At 42.1% G+C, this 23136-nt stretch overlaps 1 protein-coding gene and 1 non-coding gene across 6 annotated transcripts in view; one reads left to right on the top strand and one right to left on the bottom strand.

Moving 5' to 3' along the window:
• The window catches only part of LOC116065435 (nucleosome-remodeling factor subunit BPTF-like), a 34960-nt gene extending 17447 nt beyond the window's left edge, over nt 1-17513 (bottom strand). Inside the window, exons 1-13 of one of the 5 annotated variants that reach the window (XM_035996457.1) lie at nt 16725-17513; nt 14566-15388; nt 12678-12898; nt 10191-10370; nt 8930-9112; nt 6153-6344; nt 5927-6012; nt 5184-5536; nt 4334-4465; nt 3248-3377; nt 2334-2469; nt 1975-2241; nt 265-1861 (exon numbers count right to left, since the gene is read on the bottom strand). In XM_035996457.1, coding sequence (XP_035852350.1) covers nt 265-1861; nt 1975-2241; nt 2334-2469; nt 3248-3377; nt 4334-4465; nt 5184-5536; nt 5927-6012; nt 6153-6344; nt 8930-9112; nt 10191-10370; nt 12678-12898; nt 14566-15388; nt 16725-17241 — 4817 coding nt within the window. In that variant the 5' untranslated portion in view covers nt 17242-17513. The remainder of the gene's footprint in view (nt 1-264; nt 1862-1974; nt 2242-2333; nt 2470-3247; nt 3378-4333; nt 4466-5183; nt 5537-5926; nt 6013-6152; nt 6345-8929; nt 9113-10190; nt 10371-12677; nt 12899-14565; nt 15389-16724) is intronic. The other 4 variants (XM_035996458.1, XM_035996460.1, XM_035996459.1 and 1 more) reach the window with 4 other exon arrangements.
• A 3830-nt stretch (nt 17514-21343) lies between these two features.
• On the top strand, nt 21344-21425 carry trnas-aga. Its single transcript has one exon. It is a non-coding gene; the product is annotated as a tRNA-Ser (tRNA).
• The last annotated feature ends 1711 nt before the right edge of the window (nt 21426-23136 follow it).

Below are 23136 nucleotides of genomic sequence, written 5' to 3'. Positions count from 1 at the left end.
CTAGGCGAGCATTATAACGTGTGTTCCAAAGTGACCATGTTTGTCTCTGAAGTAAAGGCTGGACTACAATAGAGCTGTTTGGAGCAGTTTGTGAACAGTGTTTTCTGTTGGAGATGGTAAGTCCCTTTGGGGTGGACTTTGGGCTTTTTCACTTTGTAAACCTACAACGTGCACAAAAAAGGAAAGGGAAAAAGCCAAAAAGCATAATATGAACATTTTAGGTATACCAAACAATGTGTAAAAAGATCTCAATGTGTTACCAACCTCCATGTGATACCAAAAGTGGGCCGAGGTGAAGGGTAGGGCCATATGTCCAGGGCGGGCTTGGCATTGTAGTTGAAGATGGGCACCTCTCTGATGCCTGCTCTCCTCGCCATTCTCTTCAGGTCATCATTTGGCAGGATAAAGATGCTCTTCTTGCTGCTCTTGGTGACAAACTTGCGGTAGGACGGCAGGGCTGTCCCTGAGCGTGCCTTCTTGGATTTGAGGAACCTGAGAAGGCTGACACGGTCTTTGGTGGAATACTCTTTGCTAATTGTCATGGAGCTGGTTGAAGTGCCCGTCTTGGCGTCGGTGACTGGAAGTTTAGTCTTCTGAGGGACAACTGCCCTGGAGCTGGGCTGAGCGGTGGCGGTGGTGATAGAGGAGACTGTGTTACCTGCTGCTTGAGACGTCACATCTGACTTACTGATGTTGCTGGGCAGGTCAGCTGTTGGGGCGTTTTGAGGCTCTGTGGTGGTGGTGGTGGTGGTGTTAGTGGTGATGGAGGTCTTCAAACCTTCGCTACTGCCGTCATTATTGGTACTATTACTGTTCAGGCAAGAAGGGCTAGAGGATGGAAGCTTAGCAGGTCCGGTCCCCTCACTGGCCACGGCCACATCCACGTTCTTATTGAGAGAGTCTCCTTTCTCTGCCACATGGTTCTCTAATTTTGGGACTTTTAGGGGAGGTGGGTGACATATGTCAGACACATCATTCTGCGAGAGGTTTCCATTCATCAGAGACTTGACAGGCTCTTTCTGAGGCTCTTTGATATCGCCTGGGACTTGACTGGCTGGGTCTGAGTTGCTGTTTGAGTCTGCAGGGTTTTCCCCAGCTTTCCCATTCACCTGCACTGGACTGGTCTTGCTTTGGTCTACCTCCGTGCTTTGTCCAGTGCCTTGCTCAATTTCCTCGTACCCACGTTTCTTAGCATTCTCTCCCACTCGAGCCACCTCTGGCTTCTGTGTTTTTTCTTTGCCTTCCATTGCATCTGATATACAATTGTTTTTACTGTTGGGCTCAGTGCTTGATAAGGGTTCTCCATTCACTTCTTTGTGAGCTAAGTCCTCCCCGCAGTTCCCCTGCACAGCATTTACCTCTGTCTGTTTGCTGTGGTTAGGTGCTGTGGCTTCTGAGTTGACATCCATGTCTGCCTTTATCTTCATCTGCTCCTGCCCAAAGTCAAGCTTTTTAACTACGTGGTCTTTCACTTGAAGGCCCTCCTCCTTCTCTTCTTTTACACACAGGGTCGCAGCAGGCTGCTGTTTGCCTAATGTGGATCCTTCAGTCTTAACTCCGGCTGTAGGCTTTGTGGCAGCCATTTTGGACAGCAGTGCCGCCTGTCTCATTCGCTCTAGCCTCTGCTTCTCCTCCAAGGTGAACTGTTTGACCCGTCGCTCCAAAAGCCCATCTAGTTTGGAGGGCTTTACCTTCTTCTTATAAGCTGTCCGCAGCTGGAAACCCTCGCTGACGTTCACAACATCATAGTAGGGCTTTGATGCAGTGGTCTCCTCCTTCTTGGGTTGTTCTACTTTCTGAATTGGTTCGTCCCTCGCAGGCTGCACAGAAGGCGGGGAAGAGCCTTTGTTTTCAGCTTTATCTGTAAGAAAGAGTCAGAGAGGTCAGTAGATGGGAAACATATATTTGTCCTGAAATAGTACCAAGGGAACTCCAGTAGATAAAAGGAGAGAAAATTTAATTTCAAACATTTACCCGTCTCTCCGCTTGAAGTAGTGGTTTCTGAGTCAACCTCCATTTTTTCCTCTTCGCTCTTCTCTTCTGCATTCTTTTCCGGCTCATCCTCCGTGGGTTTTTCTTCCACTTGGGAGGTCTGAGGTTTACAGTCCTCCTCAGATGACGCAGTGATGGATGCTTGTACATTGTCCTTGTTCAATGTGTTTTGAGTTGTCTGCTTCTCAGTTTCCATACACTTTTTCTGCTTATTAGTGCAAGCTGTTGCATTTTCCTTCTTCATTTTAGCTATGAAAACAGCATAAAAAAATCATAATATGAGCCAAGATTATCAGCAGCAGGAGAATATATTGAAGAAATATTGCCAGTTTGGATCTTACCCTCCAGTTCTTTGCGGTAGTTCACGTTTGTGTTCCCTGGTAGCTTTGGGACAAACCGCGGCACATGAGTCTTACTGACCCAGCTCCAGCCACCATACCCGGTCACTCTGTACTCCTCCCCCTTCTGCTTCCACACCTTGAAAGAAAAAAACACACAAGAACCACAATAATTTCAGAGAATGTAGCAATATTAAGATATTTCCAACCAGGACTACTTGTACCTCAGATGGTACTTTTTCAGTTGTCAGGAGGTACGTGGAGAGATTGCAGATTAGCTCAACTAAATGTGTGTGAAAACTAGTTTTCAGAGTGGTCTAAAAAGTTCGATGAAAGTAATGATTGAATGGCTAAAACAGCTGAAACGGTTAGCTAAAAGTAAAAAGTAGTGGATAAACAGCTGAAACTGTTAGCTAAAAGTAATGATTAACTAGCTAAAACTGTTAGCTAAAAGTAACGAATAAACAGCTGAAATTGTTAGCTAAAAGTACCGAACAGCTAAAATTGTTAGCTAAAAGTAACGAATAAACAGCTGAAATTGTTAGCTAAAAGTAATGGATAAACAGCTGAAACTGTTAGCTAAAAGTAATGATTAACTAGCTAAAACTGTTAGCTAAAAGTAACGAATAAACAGCTGAAATTGTTAGCTAAAAGTAATGGATAAACAGCTGAAACTGTTAGCTAACAGTAATGATTAACTAGCTAAAATTGTTAGCTAAAAGTAATGATTAAATAGCTGAAATTGTTAGCTAAAAGTAATGAATAAACAGTTGAAATAGTTAGCTAAAAGTAATGGATAGTTACATCTGACAAAAAAAGGCTGAGAAGCACTGCTCTCGATCAGTATACGTGATGTTAAACCTCCTCTGTGGCCACAGGAGGAGCTAGGTGACAGCTGAAAGACGCTGTTGTTTTACCTGGTGCTTGATGGGGATGGTGTACTTCACCCAAGTGGCCTGTTGCAGTGTCTCCTCATCCTCCAGTTTCTTCTCGCGCTTTTTCACCTTCTCTTTATCCTCCCGCTCCATGGAGGTCATGCGATGGAGCCTGAAGCAAGAAGGTACAGTTTTTAACCAAGATGTAAAGGTGCATGGGCAGTATGAAAATAGAAAAGTTATTACTGCGCGTGCTCCTTGTTTGATCAACAATAGTGTACTCCAAACAGGTTGAAGAAATCCCTGGAGTAGTGACACAGATGAGGAGTAGCTTGAGTCCTGTTAAACGTTCAGTATACTCACCATTCCCGACCTGCCGCGCGACTGTGTGACGTCATGGGAGCGCTCTAACTATTTATACTCGCGCGTGGTGGTCGCGACACTAGTTACAGTCTTCTCCTGAACAGAGGTGAGGAAACTGGACTGGAGGAACTGAGGAAAGGCTACCGACTTTGCTATTTCTACAGACTAGAAGAAGAAGAAAAAGGTAAACAATGGCAGAACTGGCAGCAGCATTGACGTCAATGTCAACAGTGGCTAAGATGATATTGGAGTCAATGGATGAGGAAGAACAGCTGCTTTTGAGCCTGCTTGCTAAGAAACGAAGAAAAAAAAGGTGGAATGTTCGTCCTTTGAATAACGCCAGACATAAATATGGTGAGTTCAATAGCCTTGTGAAACAAATGAGGATGATAGACGAAGAGAAGCACTTTGAATACTTCAGAATGTCTGCAACGATTCGATAACCTACTTCGTCGGATCAAGTCTTTCATTCACCATAAAAGAACTCATCTTAACCCAGTAAGTTTACAAGAGAGACTTGCAGTCACTCTGAGAGTCCTGGCTTTCGGTTGCCCTCGAACACGTCCATGATTTCTGTTTCTGCTTTGTCGTGCGCCGGTGAAAGAAATAGAGTGGTGCGCGACCTCTGGTCACTTTAAATCCTGGAGATCTACGTCATTTTGACGTCACAGGTCGGGAACGGCGACTGTAAAAAGGCCTTTAAGCTTTTGGAAAGCACACTACATGTTAATGTGCTTTTAGTGTGTGTAGCCAACAGTTGTTTACCTTGTGTGTCCAAGAGAATCTTTCCATACAGGCAGCATGACCACTGGTTTGATGGCACACTCCAGTATGGCCAAGGCCAATGCAAACTCCCTGGCCTTGCTGCACATCTGCACTGCTTTGTTCCAGTTGGTCCTAGAAAAAAAAAAACAACACAGAGACAAATTGTATAAAACAAAATATAACACAGCACAACTGACTATTCCTTTAACCACCCCATGGCTAGAGGAACTTCATGCCAGACCGTTTGGTGGCTAAATCAATATGGATCTCCCACCACACTGGGACAGAAACTTTGATACAAACTTGAAATAAATGTCGGAAAGTTGTTCTGATACCGATTGGAAATGGCTCCGATACTGCCTAAAATGCTGCTATCTGTATTGGTGAATTAAGCCTGAAAAAAATCAACTTCAAAAGTAGTTTATTAATGGGGGGGGGGGGGTTCCATTATGACTGTCAAACTACACAATAAAAGAAAGTTCTATGGCATTCATTCTCTGTATCTATTTGTTCATGTTTTACAAAGCGTTTAAACTGAGCCAGGCCATAAAACAATAGTAGCAATCATATCACATCCATACAGGGATAGTAGTATACAGCTGGTAAAAAAATATACATTATATGGTATCAGATTGTTACTCGGTATCGGCCGAAACGCAAGTTCAGGTATCGAAATCAATATCGGAAAGAAAAAAATAGTATCGGACATCTCTAATAAATGTAAAAATAGCCTGTCTTATGCAGTTATTAACACTTTGTAAGTCACCAAGACATTTTGTATCAATCCCTGCCTACCAGCGTAAAGAGTCAAACACCAGTGACTTTCACATCAGCTGGATCAGAGTTGTACCTGTGCGACGCCCAGTTAGGATGCATAAATGGTCCAGGGACATTGGTCTCCAACTGGATGATGGTGAGACGCAGGGTGGAGACAGTCAGGCTCCGCGAACCGTAGATGGAGCCGTTCCATTTGAACTCCGACGCGGTGGTCAGGCTGAACTTGTGGGAGAGGTGGCGCCTCTTGTCGTGGTCCTCCCGGTGCTGATGTTTGTTTAGGGCCAGGACATTGGTGCTGTACTGGTTGTGGTAGACCCTGTATTTGCCCTCCTGACCCAGTTTGAACAAGTTGTTCAAATTCACCATCAGGTCCCTTTTCAAGAAGCTGAGACGCGAAGATTCCCCATCAGAGTGTACAGGAGACGACTGAAACATGAGAGAGAACATTACATTCAACTACGAGACATAAAAATAGAAGCTGCTTTTTCAGGGCGTTCAACTTGTGGCTTTAAAACTTGAGATTGGAAAGATTTTGACACAATACCTTTCTGAGTACATACTGTACATGGGAGAACATTTCTCTACACAGCCTTCTTTCTTCATTTTATTAATAATTAGGTGTAGTCAATGCAGTGTTTATGCTAACAAAGAACTTTATTAACTAAAAAAAATACAGGATCCTTGATGCTGGATACAACTTAGTCAGTACTGAATTTTTTAACCAAAGTCCTCACTTTTTTTCCATTTCAAAACAGATTTCCTTAAGATTTCTTATGAATTAAAATAACTTTTGTGATTGGAAAAACCCCGCCTCACCTCTTTGCTGCCTCTCGACGTCTGGTTTTTCGATTCCTGTCCTGCTGGTCTCCCGCTATCGGCCTTGGCCTTGTTGTTGTACTCGTCTGTCATTCAGAAAGCAGATGACACAAATTCAGCATTGATTCCAAACAGACACACCGAGAGACAATTAAACACTGGCTTTGGAATCGGTCAGTTGTGTTAATCTACTTTTCGAGCCCTAACGAGCCTCAGTCACGTTTACCTGTCCCATCCTGGCTGGTAAAAGAGGACCGCGAGGACCGATCCGCCAGGTCAGGCTGCTCTGGTTTCCTGAGGACAGAAACCTGGCTGCTGCCACCGCTCGCCTCTGGTTGAGAGGACTGCTGCTGTGACTGATCTTGGGAGTCGTCAGGGTGCTTGTCTTCACTGCTAGACTCGTTTTTCACATCCTTATCTACAAAGTAAAAATGTTCGGACAAGCGTAAAGCAAGTATTAGGGATGCAAGGAGTGAATCTAAATGACATCAATTACAAGCAACAGGCTTTTAGCAAAGACGGCAGCGGTGTAAAAAATAAATAAAAATTACACTGGTAGTGGAAAAAATGCAACCTCTCGAATTGGGAAATTGTCAATATAGCTCGGCCAGATCTTGTTCAATGTAGTCTCGCTCTCCCAGACCCTCCTCCACAGCGCTGTGGAGGAGGGTCTGGCTACACCACACAGTATTCTGGGATGGGAGAACAATGTGCTCTGGTTTCTTGGCATTTCTTTAAATCAATCACAATCGTCTTGGGCGGCGCTAGGCGCCGGACAGAGCCACAGTGCCGCTGAAAAATAGCCTAGGTAGGAAACTTGTTTTGGTGGAACACGTGTACGTTTAAAGGTTGTTTTAGTCGTGCAACAAAAAACTCAGATTGGACAGATAGTCTAGCTAGCTGTCTGGATTTACCCTGCAGAGATCTGAGGAGCAGTTAACCATAGTCCTCACAAATCCACCGGAGGTTAGAACGCCAACACAAAGAAAGAGGAAGGTAACAGACATCCGGCTGAAAAGAGGGCCATCCGCCAGAATTACCGGCCGCACCGGAGCAATCCTGGAAGTGGAACGTCGTGGATATAGACTAGTTCAATGCAACACCAGGTCTCAAGACCTGACATTTTGCATATGACCAACCAACTGCACAAAAAAAAAAGTCTTTAGTGAGAGTCCTTAGTGAAACCATTAAGTGCTTCATCAGCCCGGTTAGGCCTCTAAAACCAAACCCATCTTGGACAGGAAAGGCAACACAAATCCAAAACAAGCTGTGCACTTGCTGCAGAGCCAATTCAAGACAACAGCTCTGTCTTTGAGTTGTTAGGGGAGACAGTCCTGCATATATATGCAGCTCTTTGTTGATGAGGTAGCAGGTGGGGCTTCCAGGCAGAGGGCCTTTTGTCTGAGCAACAGGAACCCACACAAATGCCCATAAATTGGAATGAGAATAAGGAGCCGGTTGTGACAGATGTGGCGTGCTAGCTGCTGCCAGAGATGCCGTCTACCACGGTGCCAAAAGCGTGCTTTTCAAAGACCGCAACACAAGACAAGAAATGAATGCACCAAAAAATAAATGGAACATTTAGCTTTAGTTTCATGTTTAAGAGTAGGTGGGTCAGGACAAGACGAATGGCAGAAAACGGCCCGCGCCAGCTTCAGGTCTCTCAAGAACAATTAAATGAAAGGAAAAAATACCTTCTCGCAGTCTAATTTCATGTTTTCTGAAGATATGGAAGAGACGCTGTGAAGGGGAACCTAAAAGGATCAGGCTATTTCTGGTTACTCAACTGTTGCATGTGTGATGAGAGTTACAATGTTTTGGTTGAGCTACCCAAAGAAAGAAGAACTTATTGGCCAACACAGCTATGAGTCTTTTGTCTGAAATGTTATTTTTGTCCAGGTTAAACACAGAGACCCACAAAGGCGTTTTTCACAGTGCATGCCATCCATGGAGGCTGAAGACATCATACATTCAGCTGAGGAAACAATTCTCCGCTAGAGAATATGTAACATAAGAAGGAGACACACAGTAGCTTGTTCAAAGCCATGTAAAACCAAAGCCAAAGCAGCCGGCCAACACAATAAACAAACTGTCTGAACAAAAGCAAACAGAGACCAGTAATACAGAATTTGTGACTGGCATAGCGAAATGTGATGCTAGAGCCCCAGGGGAACGGCCACGCTGGTTTGTCAGGCAGAATGTTGGACAGATCTCTAAAGCTTGCAGATATGACAGAGGTATGAGAAAAGGAAAACAAGTTCAATGCACTGGAACACCTACATCACCTCAATATAATGCCAGGCTTGCCAGAGATGGTGTACACTGCATTCATTACAGCCTCCTCAAATATTTCATTATAATTCATCAAAAAAAAAAAAAAATCTTGGAATGCCTCATCAAGCCCAATTAGAAAAAAACAATGTCCCGAAAAAACTGTCATTAATTTCTTTTTTTTGACACATGATTTAGTTTTCTGTCCCGACTATAAAATTATAAATGTATAGAGACTAAAACAACAAATCAGTGTAGCCACCGCCTTACACCCAACATTTGATATGTGTATTCCTTCATCCCTTCTGCCATTAGGCTCTTAAATGTTGCTAATGGAAGCAACCTTGCCGCTCTTCTTGCCTCCATTACCCGTTTTGTTGCCCTTTTGGGATAAATAAAGTTGTTTGAATTGAGCCGGGCGAAGAGGGCGGGCTATGGTTAGTAGCAACCAGCACAGACAGGCTGAACTCAAATAGAAAAAGGTAATATCAGCTTTTTACTTTGTTTTTACTACGTTTTATCAGTATTATTATTATTATTATTATTATTATTATATGTTGTATTTTAATTGATCCAACTGCCCATGTTGGGACAAATAAAGTCCTACTTCACAAGCAGACGGATGCAGATGGATGTGCGGCAATGGAGGGTGAGTTGAACAGCTAGAGATGCGGCTGATAGATAGCTGGACTCCGGAGCGAAACAACAGGGTCCATATTTGACTCCGAGTACCTGTCCTTTCCTGCTTTGCCAACGGAGGGGACTCCCCACTCTCCTGGCCCGCAGAGTGAGCAGGCTGCGTTTCCTTGTTAGGTTCGAGGGAGTCCGTTTTAGGCGCAGCTGCGTCCTGGGTGGTAGAGCCGGCGTTAGGGTCAGACTCGCAGCTCTCCTCTGCAGCAGGGGGAGCCGTGGCTGCTGTGGTATGACATACACACACAGGGCAAACAGCACCAGCGGAGACATCATATTATTTAGCAGAAAGTCAGGTACAGGTAAAGGTCTTGATGCTGCCGCGGAGCAACCACGGACACAGTTTCACCATGCAATTCAAGAAAAGTAAACCTGCTGCTATCAGCACTATTGAGTCTTCTGTTAAGGTCTTGCTTTAGGAGAAATGGCATGTAGAGAATGACAGAATACTGTACATTAGGGCTGCACAATATATCGTTTTTTTATTGTCATCGCGATATCAACTGGTGCAATAATCACCTCACGAAAGGCTCTGACATTAGAGATGTTCCAATACCGATACCAGTATCGGTATTGTCTCTGATACTGCCTAAAATGCTGGCATCGGTATGTACTGGAGTTTATGCACCGTTCCAATACCACATGATACAGCCCTAAAGAAAATCTACGTCAAAGCAGTTTATTTATGTTCTTTTTCCGTTATAACTGACTGTCAAACTGCAGAATAAAAGAAAGTTCTGTGGCATTCATTTTTCACAAAGACTTTAACCTGAGCCAGACTGACAACAAAGATAGAAATCATATCACATCCATACAGGGATAGTAGTATACAGCTGTTAAAACATAATAAAATATATGACATACTGGTATCGGATCAGTACTCGGTATCGGCCGACACGCAAGTTGAGGTATCGGAATCGGTATCGGGAAGCAAAAAAATGGTATCAGACCATCTCTATGTGACATATCGCGATAGACACTAAGAGATTTTTGGAGTTTGTTGAAAGAAAATATCAGTAAACTGCACTTTAAAATACAACTGTCATTGTTTTTTTAGTGGGTGCCTTTTATATTCAATTCAATGTTCAATTTGTTCAATACAATAACATTGAAAATGATTTCCTTTCATTCGTTTAACATTTTTACGAGCAATTTGTTGTATTTCAGCAGAATACTGAAAGCAGCAGAAGTGAGTCCACTTCAATATCCGTTTATCCCAAGTAACATACTTATGGTGATATTCAAAGTTATTGCATATCCCATACTTTCCTCATATCGTACTGTATATGAAGCTGACTTTTACCTTGGCAACCAGCATCTTCCTTGGCCTCTTTGCGCTCTCCGTTGTCGAGCTGCGAGGTGAGCTCGGGGGGGTCCTCCGCTGTCTTAACAGAGCCGGTTTCTGCTTCCTGCTTCACGTTCTCTTCCCGCCTTTTTGCTTCCTGTGCCTCCCGCTTCACCTTCATGCGCTCCGTGATCACATCTGAAAGCCAGAGGAAACCAATCCAGTCCATACTCAGAACTTCTCGGGGAAAAAACATTTAAATATTGTAAATTACATAAAACACTCCTCATTCCTTACATTTGCATATCACGATCATTTGCTCCAATTAAATCATTAGGGCTGCAACTAATACATTTTTTTTTAAATCTGCCAAAAAACATGTAATCCTTTTGTCTATAAAACGGCAAAAAATTGTTTAAAATTGCCTACTATAATTTCCCAGAACCCAATGCAACTTCTTCAAATACCGTGTTTTACCATCAGTCCAAAACCCATAGGTGTTCAGTTTACTACTACATTTTTAAAAAGGCAGAACATCCTCACATTTGAGAACCTTTTGATGGGTGTTTTTTTATTTATTTTTTTATTTAAAGTGCTCATATTATGCTTTTTGGCTTTTTCCCCCTTTCCTTTATTGTGTTATATATCTTTTTTGTGCATGTTATATGTTCACAAAGTGAAAAAGCCCAAAGTCCACCCCAAAGGGACTTACCATCTCCAACAGAAAACACTGTTCACAAACTGCTCCAAACAGCTCTATTGTAGTCCAGCCTTTACTTCAGAGACAAACGTGGTCACTTTGGAACACACGTTATAATGCTCACCTAGCTGCTAGCATGGCACGCCCTCATACTCTGCTTCTGACTGGCTAGTAGTCCTTACCTAGCTACTGCACATGTGCGACTCCCAACAAAGATGGAACAGAAGTGAGATGTCTCACTCTGTAGCTAAAACAGAGAGCTCAACACACAGGGTGAAAAGAGGAGCTGCAGCAGTACAGTACAACAAATATATGGTGTTTTGTGAAAATTAAACCACATAAACCTATTCTGGTACAACCTCCAAATACAATTATGAACCTGAAAATGAGCATAATATGAGCACTTAAAAAATGACTGAAGTAATAAACAATAGTTGCTGCTAAATTGTCTGTGATTCGACTGATCGTTTCAGCTCTACAAACAATAATTTGAAAGGAGTGCTCTAACCAGCAACTGGAGCACAACATACTCCAGTGATAAAATCAACGCTGCTTTTCAGTTCCAGGTGACTTATAACTGGTTGTATGAAGAAATATAATAACACAAATAATATGAACTTGTTCTTAGACTCTAGTAAATCTAAAGTCTGTAACTCAGTTAACCCGGCAAAGAAATTGATTTACATTCACACAGATCCAGACGGGGCAGATTTTCTTTCCTGAAAGGGCCAAGATCTCTAGATCTAATATCCTGTCTAACCATGTTGTATAACTACAGTTTTTTTTACTAGAGGACTACAGGAAGAGCTGTTTCCCAACCATCCCAGATGAAGAAATGCAAAGCGCAGGCAGCACTGTGCTGCAGCGGGTTTTTAACGGATGAAAAATACCAGCAAAACCCATTAATCACTTTACAAAAACATCTCTATTCCATTTAGAGCTACAGAATACCTATTCCAACTTCTAGCTTTTGACAGGATGCCAGAGGAACTTCCCCAATAAAACATAGCACCACACACGGTCCTTTTGAGAGCTGAAATTCAGGCACTTTTGGTGACAGAGACAGGAACACTGCTACGAAAACAGATATGGCAGCCTGTCACACACAAACGGAAACTGCTGGCCTAGTAATCAAAAGCTTTCAGACCACGCCGTCTCCTTGGCGGGAGGTAGAGGAGGAAAACGGTTGCTTGTTGTCTGAGAGAGCGTGAAGCAGAAAGAAAAGGCAGCGCCTAACAGTTGTACTGTAGCAGAGCACTGCTGCCTGAGGGGAGGAGCTACGCTATCTGGAGCTTCGATGCGACCGTTTAAAGAATGTAAGTCTGCAGGAAACAAAAAAAGAGAAATACCTTCACCTACAGCTCAAGTTATAGATGCCCTGATCAGACGGGGTGGAAAAATAAATCGAAAATCGTAAAAACGTTTAAAAAAATCGTTTCTTTTCCCTAGAATCAATATTTTTACCGATGATTCCCCAAAATATTTTCCGTTTATACGGTACCCCTGATGGCGACCCCATCATATCCGTTTCCTAAACAGAGCGATTAGTTTTTAGAACTGTCTCTAGCAGTGTATTATTTAACTTTTGTTTTTGTTAAAGGAAAATCACAATACTCAATGCTATAAAAATCGCAATATTTCTAGAATTGCAATAAAGGACAATCGCAACACGAATGGAAACCCCTGTATCGTGAAAGAATCGAATGGGGACAGAAGCGTATGGTCCCAGCCCTACTACTCACACTATTACAGGGCTCAAATGTAGCTCTATTTTGGGGGGAATGAAGACCGTATCAGATCCGTACCGTTGACAGCAGTGAGGTAGGCTTTATTGTTTCCACGGGCTTTGTTGGTGAGGTCCTCTGTGATGTCCATGTGGGCTTGCACTTCTTCCTTCATCTCCTCCAGGGTGGCATGGAGGTCCATCTCCCAGTACTGCTTATCCAGGCACTCCATGAGCTCCGACAGCTGCGCCTTGGTGCTATAGTACCAGATCTTCTTCTTCTCGTGCTCCCCGTCCTCCTCGCTGGGGAGTTAGAGCAGGACAGGTTCTTAGATGCATTGTTAAATATCCGGAACAAACCACATGACTTGTTCTATCACTTCACTGCAAGGTATCGTTACAATCAAATGTAACCGAGAAAACATAAACTTGGTCGCTGTACGACAGTGATTAATGGCACCTGATTATACCTTGTAGATTAGTGTGACTTTTAACTTTAGTTAAAGAAACAGTCTTCTATTCTTCTCAGTTAGATTAAATCAACTCTGCACTCTGCTGAGATAGCGTTATTAAAAAAAAAAAAAAAAAAAAAGGTAGGGAGAACCCTGTACAAGCAAGCTGCAAAAAAAATAAGTTCCATACACAAATTCAATTGCAGTAACAAGCTGATTCATACAGAATGACATCCGCTGTCTGTGAAGAAGTTAAAGATAATGTGGTTCCAGATAAACCGAGTGTCAAGGACAGGTTACACTGGGACTCTAAAAGACTGCTAATATTCTTCTTGGTGCACAATAGTTGAGCTCAAACATCGAGGGCCTTTTTTTTTTATTTAATTAACCAAATTAAAAACATGTACAGGTCAGATACTTTCTCGCAGTAAGGGGAATTCAGCCTCTTATTTACAAAGTCTAACATAAGCTTGGGGTGAGGGGGAGGCAGCCAGGAAACACATCACTTAAGATAACAGGACTTGGATTGCATGTCTCTTTTGTAATCCCTATTCAAACTGATGACTGAATTCATGGTAACACGTTGCATTCCACGCGCCCAGTGATTTTCACTGCAACTTTCAGTTTCACTCTCTAGCTGCAGGCCTTTTTTTTTTCTTTTAGGAAACTGTTTTCAATTGGCTGCAATTTGATTTGGAGGATTTTTTTTGTAATTTAGAGTAAATGTGCATTTGGTTTCAAAAGGCTATTATTGAATATTTACCTGGGTCATGGTTAACTACAGTTTACAGTAGGGCTGCTCCCTCTTAGTCGATTAGTCGACTAATCGGTCGTTTTGGTCATGTTTTATACTTTTTTCATGCTGAATGGCTTATTTCCAAGAAACGTACGAGCACATCTCTGGTAAACACAAGAATTAAAGTGGTGCTCTTGCATGACTCTTTGCAGAGAAACTCAGATTTACAGATCTGTCGATTAAATCAACTAATCGATTAGTCGATACAATTGAATGAGTGTTAGTCGACTAAGAATTTCTTTAAATCGAGCACAGCCCTAGTTTACAGTGGCTACTTTTTCACTGCTTCATGACTATGGTGACATGTTTTACATGGATGCTTAGATCTTTACACGTTTCCCACAGTGCACTGAGGTATGTAACTACTAATATATAGGGCTGCGCAATTGATTGAATTTTGATCGCGATTTCGGCTCCTAACGATGACAAAAACAATGTAATCGAGAAAAAAAATTATATTTTGCACATTACATTTTGCAAGTAAACTCGTATTTTGTCTTGTGTTCTGAAGAGCTGTTCAATTAATTGCACAGCCCTACTTGTAAAAGGGTTGTAACATGCCATTGTGTTAAGTTAAGTTACCAGCTGGATGGCACTGTATTGGCTGTTATAAGTCCCTTTTTGTTTTGAATGTATTTGGTAATAAAATCTGTTAAGTTTAAAGCTGTTGGCACAGAAAGGTAATTCTAGTGGAGCGGAAATGCACGAGGGTCCTAACTTACACAATAATCCTTCTGTTGAGGAACCAGTATTTCCTCTGGTGGCGGTCGTATCCGATGGGCTCCTGGCGGATGTAGGGCCTGTTCTTCTGCGCCTCGCCCACACAGTCTGTGACACCCGGCACCTTGTGTGCCACGCAAATCTCGCACTGCCACTCGTCCTCTGGAACCTCCGTCAGTGGTGGTTTCACACACTCCAGGTGGTAGACCGCCGTGCAGGTCTCGCAGCACAGCAGGTCGCCCAGGCGGTGACAGACGCGGCAGTGGTCGTCGTACTGCATGCTGCCGTCGGACATCAGCTCCTCGCGGGCGATGTTGGTGGTCAGAAACTGGTCCACCAAAAACTGCAACACCTTGATCTTACTTTCGAGCGGACCATAGGGATACTCATCCACTTCCTGATACGGCAGGACGTGATGGTACTCCCGGTCGCTCTCGCAGTACGCCCGCAACACCTCAGGCCATGTCATGCCGTCTATAAAGTACAGAGTGGAGTTGACGCTGTCCTTTAGGTCAGCGGGGCCAAAGGTAGTGTTGGATGTGTCCTCCTCGCGTAGGATGACTTTCAAAAGGGAATTATGGGTCTCTGCTATTAAAGTGCACTGCTCCTGGCCTACCAGAGCCGCGCAGAAGTCCTCGAAGCGGAAGGGGGAGAGACGCAGCACCATGCTGAAGTTCCGTAGCACTTCGTAGATGGAGGTGGCATTGAGCAGCTCCTCGTTAGGCACCAGGAGATCCTCAGAGGAGTCAGGAAGCTGAAGAGCAGGAATCTCCTTCTCCTCGAGGATGGGAGTGCGAGGTCGGGGAGCCCGTACTTTTTTCTTCCCTGTAGGATACAAAAATGATATCAGTAAACCATAATTAGATAGTTTTGCTTCAGAGCTTACAGCAGAGGAAAATAAACATCTAAAATGTTGTTTTTTCTTATACTTGAGAGTCAGATATTCGTCTTAATATGCACATGTAATTAAAAAATGTTGAGATTGCTGTTGTAGTATTATTGTGTTCTGAATATCGTATGTACTGTACAGGAAACATTTTTGCACTTGTTTTTTATTGTGCGCTCCTGACCGCAAATCCAGTGGGGGATAATAACTGAATGACTGAACTGAACTATATATTGAGGTACAATAGTCAAAATACTGTGAGGTTTGATCTTATCAACATCACCCTGCTCTTATGTAGGCCTATTTGTTCGTTTGGATACCAATATATCCAACATGCAGTTGGATATATTGTGCATTATTTCTAAATGTAGTTGTAACTCTTATATTCTCAAACCTACAGGTGCAGTTAGTTTGTTATAACCCCTCAAACAGACAAAACAACTCAACAGAAGAGTCTGGTTTAAAGTTGGTAGCAAACTTTAAGTGTGCTACTTTGGCTGAGCTGACTCAAACACATGGCCAGTGTCAACTATTAGCTTAATGAGGATGTATCTAGGAAAACATTAGCTGTCCAACTGGCTAATCACGTAAATGTTAGTCAGACCACACATTTTAACCCCCCTTTCTTTGTGCTGCACCGTAAGAGACATTAGCTGTCGTGTTTTAAGTGAGTTTGGGAGTGATGAATTGTAGGGTTAACAAAGTTGAAAGCTGCCAAAGTGTCAAAATGACAAGCATGCTAGCCACGCTAAGTTAGCTAGCTGGCTATTTTATGTTTCTTTTTATCAACTTTAAATCTGAAACTACAATTTCTTCTTCACTTCTAACTATAAAGCAGTACGTGTTGAATTGAGCTATAGTAGCTTTCGTAAAGTCACCGTTACCTAACGTTAACTATCACACTTCAGTAGGCAGCTAATTACAACATGCTAACGTTAGCACGCTAGCAGCTAAGTTATTAACCTAAATGCAACTGAATACTTTTTCGAGTTAGATGCATTCGGAGTCATTGTTAAAACGTGTGAATTATATAAAACGGCGTGCTTTAAAATGTGATGACAGTGATGGTACGCTAGTGATACAGCACCTGCAGCAGTAACGAGCTGACTGCGGCCTGTGTTCATACAGTGTGCATTCTCCATTTTGAACAATAACCTTACTGCTTCCTGCACGGACCAGAAACAATAATCAGCAGCATTTACTTGATGCATTTCCCAACTTCTGCAGTGCACATTGAGACACTGCAGCCACTGCCTGATCATAGTGTGTATTTACCCGGAGTGCTGGCGTGTGTGCTCTGACTCCGAAAGCTACTCTCTGTGCAGTAGCTGGCATTATCCTCCTCCTCCTCCACCTCTTCGTCCAGCACATCATCTTCAAGGCAATCAGACTCCTCTCCGATGGCCTCATCCTCATCGGACTGAGGTTCCTCCTCAACAAACTCGTCCTCCTCCGACCTCAGACTGACAGCATCGTCGTCCTCGTCACTCTCGTGGTCGTCGTACACCACTGTTTTGCAGGCAGCCGTGCGCTTTCCTCCACGGCCCCCTCTGCCTCCTCTTCCACCGCCGCCGCCTCTACCTCGTCCCCTGCCCCGTGTTGACGTGACGGATCCCGCCTTCCTCTTCTTGGCCGACTTAGGGGTCTCCCTTGTGGGGCTCTCGACGTCTTCATCCCCGCTATCCCTCAACCTGGGCTTGAGATTCCTCCTAGGTCGCAAGCCTCGGGCCGTAGCTGCGGACGAGTCCTCGGCTGGTAGCGGTTTGGGCGGCCTGCCTCTTTTCCCTCTCATGATAGGCGAAATCTATTATTTTAATATCCCAATGATTGCGTTTATTTAGCCTACACGAACGCAAACGAAAGCGGCAACGATGGACCGGTGGGGATTCAGACGGTGCAGTAACCCCGTGGAGCCCCTGTGTCTTTTCGGGTGTGAAAGCTCAAAACGTTAGCCCGGCGTCCTGTTTGGGTTCGCCTAGAGCCGCCATTTTTCTTCTCCTCTGCCTCGCTGAACAAACAGCAGGCTCGCTCACTACAGGAGTCACGTGGTGACACTGCTTCCAGCTCAGTGGCAACAATGCCCCAAATGACAATTAGGCTACTCACAATTAGTTTCTAGGACTGTGCTCGATTAAAGAAATTCTTAGTCGACTAACACTGCAAAAGCACCACTTTAATTCTTGTGTTTACCAGAGATGTGCTTTTATGACTTGTTTCTTGGAAATAAGTCATTCAGCATGAAAAAAGCATAAAACATGACTAATCGACTAAAGAAATCTAAATTTTTTTTATTGTGTAAGTTAGGACCCTCGTGCCTTTCCGCTCCACTAGAATTACCTTTCTGTGCCAACAGCTTTAAACTTAACAGATTTTATTACCAAATACATTCAAAACAAAAAGGGACTTATAACAGCCAATACAGTGCCATCCAGCTGGTAACTTAACTTAACACAATGGCATGTTACAACCCTTTTACAAGTAGGGCTGTGCAATTAATTGAACAGCTCTTCAGAACACAAGACAAAATACGAGTTTACTTGCAAAATGTAATGTGCAAAATATAAATTTTTTTCTCGATTACATTGTTTTTGTCATCGTTAGGAGCCGAAATCGCGATCAAAATTCAATTAATTGCGCAGCCCTATATATTAGTAGTTACATACCTCAGTGCACTGTGGGAAACGTGTAAAGATCTAAGCATCCATGTAAAACATGTCACCATAGTCATGAAGCAGTGAAAAAGTAGCCACTGTAAACTAGGGCTGTGCTCGATTTAAAGAAATTCTTAGTCGACTAACACTCATTCAATTGTATCGACTAATCGTTTAGTTGATTTAATCGACAGATCTGTAAATCTGAGTTTCTCTGCAAAGAGTCATGCAAGAGCACCACTTTAATTCTTGTGTTTACCAGAGATGTGCTCGTACGTTTCTTGGAAATAAGTCATTCAGCATGAAAAAAGCATAAAACATGACTAATCGACTAAAGAAATCTAAGTTGACTAAGACCAAAAACGACCGATTAGTCAACTAATCGACTAAGAGGGAGCAGCCCTATTAGTTTCATATTTTAAGTTTGATTTATTTATTTGATAGGGACAGTGCACGTTAATAAACATCAGTATAGAATACAAGATGTAAACATGCCGGAGTTAAAAAGAATGCTAATTTTTTGTTCGTAGGCAGGTAACAAAAAAGGGAACATTACAAGTAACAGGATCCGAAAAGGGTTCATTGTCAAAGTAAGTTACACGTACGAGGAATTTTCATTGGTGGTCGGATAAACAAACAAACAGTGAACATCAATATGAAATAAACAGTTATAGTTAGTTTAGTTCGTTTTTTTTTTAGTTATGTTTTATTTCTGTGTCATGCCAAACATTTTGGCCCATCCCAAATGGGATTACAAGACACCACAAAATTACTTATTTAACAAACATCTTCCTGTCGCATATACAAATCATTCGGAGGAATACATGAATACAAATACACACACATACACATACATACATGTATATACATATACACATACACATACACACACACACACACACAAACAACAAATTCTCATCTACAATTCATCTCGATGAAGAGCTTTTTTCCTCTTCTCCCGAGCTTTATCTAGATAATTGACTAATTTATATGTTTCATATGTGAACAGCCATCTCAGTCTTTGAGCATCATCCATATTTACCAAGTCAATCTCTGCTTTTATCCTACGAAACAAAAAATCACGCTGTTCACAATAAAAAGGACAGTAGAAAACAAAATGGAACTCATTTTCTATATCATTCAAACAGCACATGATGGGACAGATCTGTTTTTCCTCTTCTAAATTAACATATCGTCCTGTTTCAACAATCAAAGGTATAACCCCAGATCTCACTTGAGCACATAAAGATCTTTGCCTTTTTGACAAATTATATACAACATAATTCTCAGTGCCATATTCTGGTTTTATCATTACAAAAATACGCAATTTTGGCTTAGCAATAAATACAGAAACACGTATACAAAATAGCTGTAAAATTTTTTGCAGAATGTGCAAAAAATGTAGGCCTATAGTAGGCTATATGTGCGATGGGCAGGTGTATAGTCCAGGATGTAGGTTGATGCAAAGTGTAATGACCGAAAAGATAATGAATCACAATTAGTTTCATATTTTAATTTATTGTATTTATTTATTTGATAGGGACAGAGCACGTTAATGAACATCAGTATAAAATACAATATGTAAACATGCAAGAAAATGTAATAATGCTACTTTACGTACGTAGTCCCTAGGAGGAGGGTCTGGCAAAGCGAGACTACTAGGTAGGTAACAGAGAAGAAAGAACATGTATAAGTAGCCTAACAATATATCGTCCATACATCTAGTAAATAATACATAAGTAGAAGAGAACAGGAAACATTACGCAACATGTCAAGTTAAAAGTGAACACAAATCTGGTTTGCCTTGTTTGGTCACACCACTGATTTCTAATAGGCCTATGTTTGTGTGCAGTTTCCCTTTTAATCAGTCAGACTTTATTTGTATAGCACTTTTCATTCTATAAAATGTAACGCAAAGTACTACACAGAAGTGTCAGTGTTTGTAATTAACAAAACAGACACTAAATAAAAGCAATCACTAAAAATAAAAACAGGAGCTGAGGAAACGTGAGGAAAACCCCAGAGGCAGGATGAGAAATAGATAAAAACTCAATAATAAAGACATAAGTCTATGATGCTCCAAAAATTAAATATAACTTAATGTTGCGTTCCAGGCAACCCGTAACTCGTGTTTTCACAACCTTCTACTGGTGAAAGTGCCCTGGAACGGCAGCCAAACCCGTAACTTACTAATCGTGAACTCGTACCAGATCGTTGTTCTCCCAGTTACAGTTTTTGACGTCACACACATAAACAACAATGGCGACCCCTGTTGATGCTGTACAGATTAACAGTGAGAAATAGACATAAATAGGCAACGTAAAGTAATTCCGCACATTGTAATCAAAACAATACACATACGATTGTGTACTACTACAGGTTATGTTTATTAAATTAAGGCCAAAATATGTAGGCGACTAGAAATCGCTAACGCTAGCTAACTAGCTTGAAGGGTTTGTGGTGACTTTGAGTCGTGACTTGAAGTCGTAACTTACGGGCTAAAAATTGTGTCTGGAACGCAGCACCAGTTACAGTTTTTGACGTCACACACACACACACACACACACACACACACACACACACACACACACACACACACACACACACACATACATATATATAAACAACAATGGCGCCCCCTGTTGATGCTGTACAGACACCGGTGATTAACGGTGAGAAATAGAAATAAATAGACATAAATAGGCAACGTAAAGTAATTCCGCACATTGTAATCAAAACAATACACATACGAATGTGTACTACTACAGGTTATGTTTATTAAATGAAGCCCAAAATATGTCGCGGACTAGAAATCGCTAGTATCAGCTAGCGCTAGCCAGCGCTAGCTAACGTCAACGTTAGGTGGCCGCTAGCTAACGCTAGCTTGAAGGGTTTGTGGTGACTCTGCCTGTAACGCTACCAAGTCGTGAGTCGTGACTTGAAGTCGTAATTTACGGGCTAAAAATTGTGTCTGGAACGCAGCATTGAGGCGAGTCGAGTTGGTCGAGTTGTAGTTTTCTCTCCCCAACATTATTGCCAGGCTGTTGTTATGACTAAATTGATGATGATTTCAACATTTTTTTCTCAAGTGAAGCATTTTGTCACTTTGTCTGTAAAAGGTGCTATATTAAATACACGTTTTATTATACAGTCGGATTTCAACGATACGACTTTACGTTCACATCGGGTTTATGTTTAATAATGTTTGAATAAATTGCTTTTTTATATGGGTCTGTGGTATAAGTTGTCGTGGCCGAGTGGTTAAGGCGATGGACTAGAAATCCATTGGGGTCTCCCCGCGCAGGTTCGAATCCTGCCGACAACGGCAAATCATTTTGGCGTAGTTTTACTTAAATAATGCTTTTGAACCATAACACTAAACATATTATGTCAGAAAAGCCGCACATTCACACAAAACGATCACATATGCAGGCCAAATGTGTTCATGGTAACAAAGCAATACCTGGAAGTGGCTGAAGTCATCACTGTAATGGTTGAAGTAAGGAAACAGCGCCCCCACACATGACATTACTAGTTTTTTTTCCAGGTAGTGTGGAGATCAGCCAGTAGGTGGCAGTAATATACCATAAATAACTGAATAGACAGCGTGCACCGGTATCAATATACTAAGTCAGCTTAAAATGAAAATCTGAACCTAAAATTTGAACCTTATTTCATGTTTTCTAGGTAGGCTATTTATGAGACTTTTGGCAGCGGCGGTAAACGACAAGCAAAAGTAAAAAGAACACTGTTTGCAATACACAGGCTTTTGAATAGTGGTTAAACAACTTAAATTGACTCATTAAAATGTTCTGACACAATTTGATGGATAATTCTGGAGGCACAGGGAAATTTAGGCCTGAATGCAACTTTTGAATTTCAGATTGCAATCTAATGTGACCCTGAAAGCACCCAAGAAACAGCCACACAGCTCGACATGGGGCAAGAGAGTGTGTCTCATTCATCTACTTGTGTTTGCCTGTGGGAGGGGCAGTGGGAAGTATCAACCTTTGCATGCCAGATAAATGCATGCGCTCATACAGTTAAAACTATTGATCTGATAACTCTATCACATATCAGACACCTACACAGGGACACAGAATGTTTCCATGAGTTCATAATTCAACATATTACAGGAGCTAGTGAGGGTTAACTTTCTGCCAACCCAGGTGACAACGGTAACAATAAACATGGGCAGAAATAGACTCTAAAGAGCTCAAGATGACGGAAGCAGTCAGATTTTAAGGTTTAAAAAACTTTTGAATGGGGGTCCAGAGTTTTAAAGAAGGTTCTGTACATTAATACACGTTACATTGTTTAAGCGGTTTAACAAATGAATGCCAAATACACAACTTTAAATATTTTAATATGAAATATCAATAAGTTGCTGCTATTTGTAACTGCAACCATTGACATTATGAGACATTACAGACATGTAAACGCCCCCCCCCCCTCCCCCCTCATACAGTATATAGGAGCAAGACACCCACAGTCAAACAGACACTAAACACCACAGCTCTCTGTGACCATTGTGCATCTCTTCCTACGAGTTTTTCATCTCTTTGTGGTTGTTCTGCGTCACTTTGTGGTTGTTTTGCATCTCTTGTTGTTTTTGTGTGGGTCTCTTCATAGTTGTTTGATTGACTTTCCAACTTTCAGACAGTCGTCTCATACAGAGGCGTAGGTCCGAGGGCTGCTGGGCCTGTACCCGGCCGGTCGGCCTGTTCAGTAATCCATCCATGATACTCCCGTCATATACAGGAAACAACAAAGCCTTGATTCTTTATTCTAATGCCTACATCCTACGCTCAATGGTGTTCAAAGGAGATGTTAGGGGCTTAAAACACACATAAACACATCCTACTGCAAATGTATTTTCCAAAACTGAGTTTATTTTGCACCAAATCTAGACCTCTTATTTTTATTTACCTCGAATACTATCTATGAACAACCATGTCAATGCATGTGAGCGTCTAGACGAAATGATTATAATTATACTGGTGAGAGACTGGCACAAACAGGTCACTACTTCACAC

This window comes from Sander lucioperca, chromosome 21, assembly GCF_008315115.2.
Source record: "Sander lucioperca isolate FBNREF2018 chromosome 21, SLUC_FBN_1.2, whole genome shotgun sequence".
NCBI classification, from domain to species: domain Eukaryota; kingdom Metazoa; phylum Chordata; class Actinopteri; order Perciformes; family Percidae; genus Sander; species Sander lucioperca.
The sequence above is the reverse complement of the archived record's forward strand: the minus strand, read 5'-3'. Positions and strand labels throughout refer to the sequence as shown.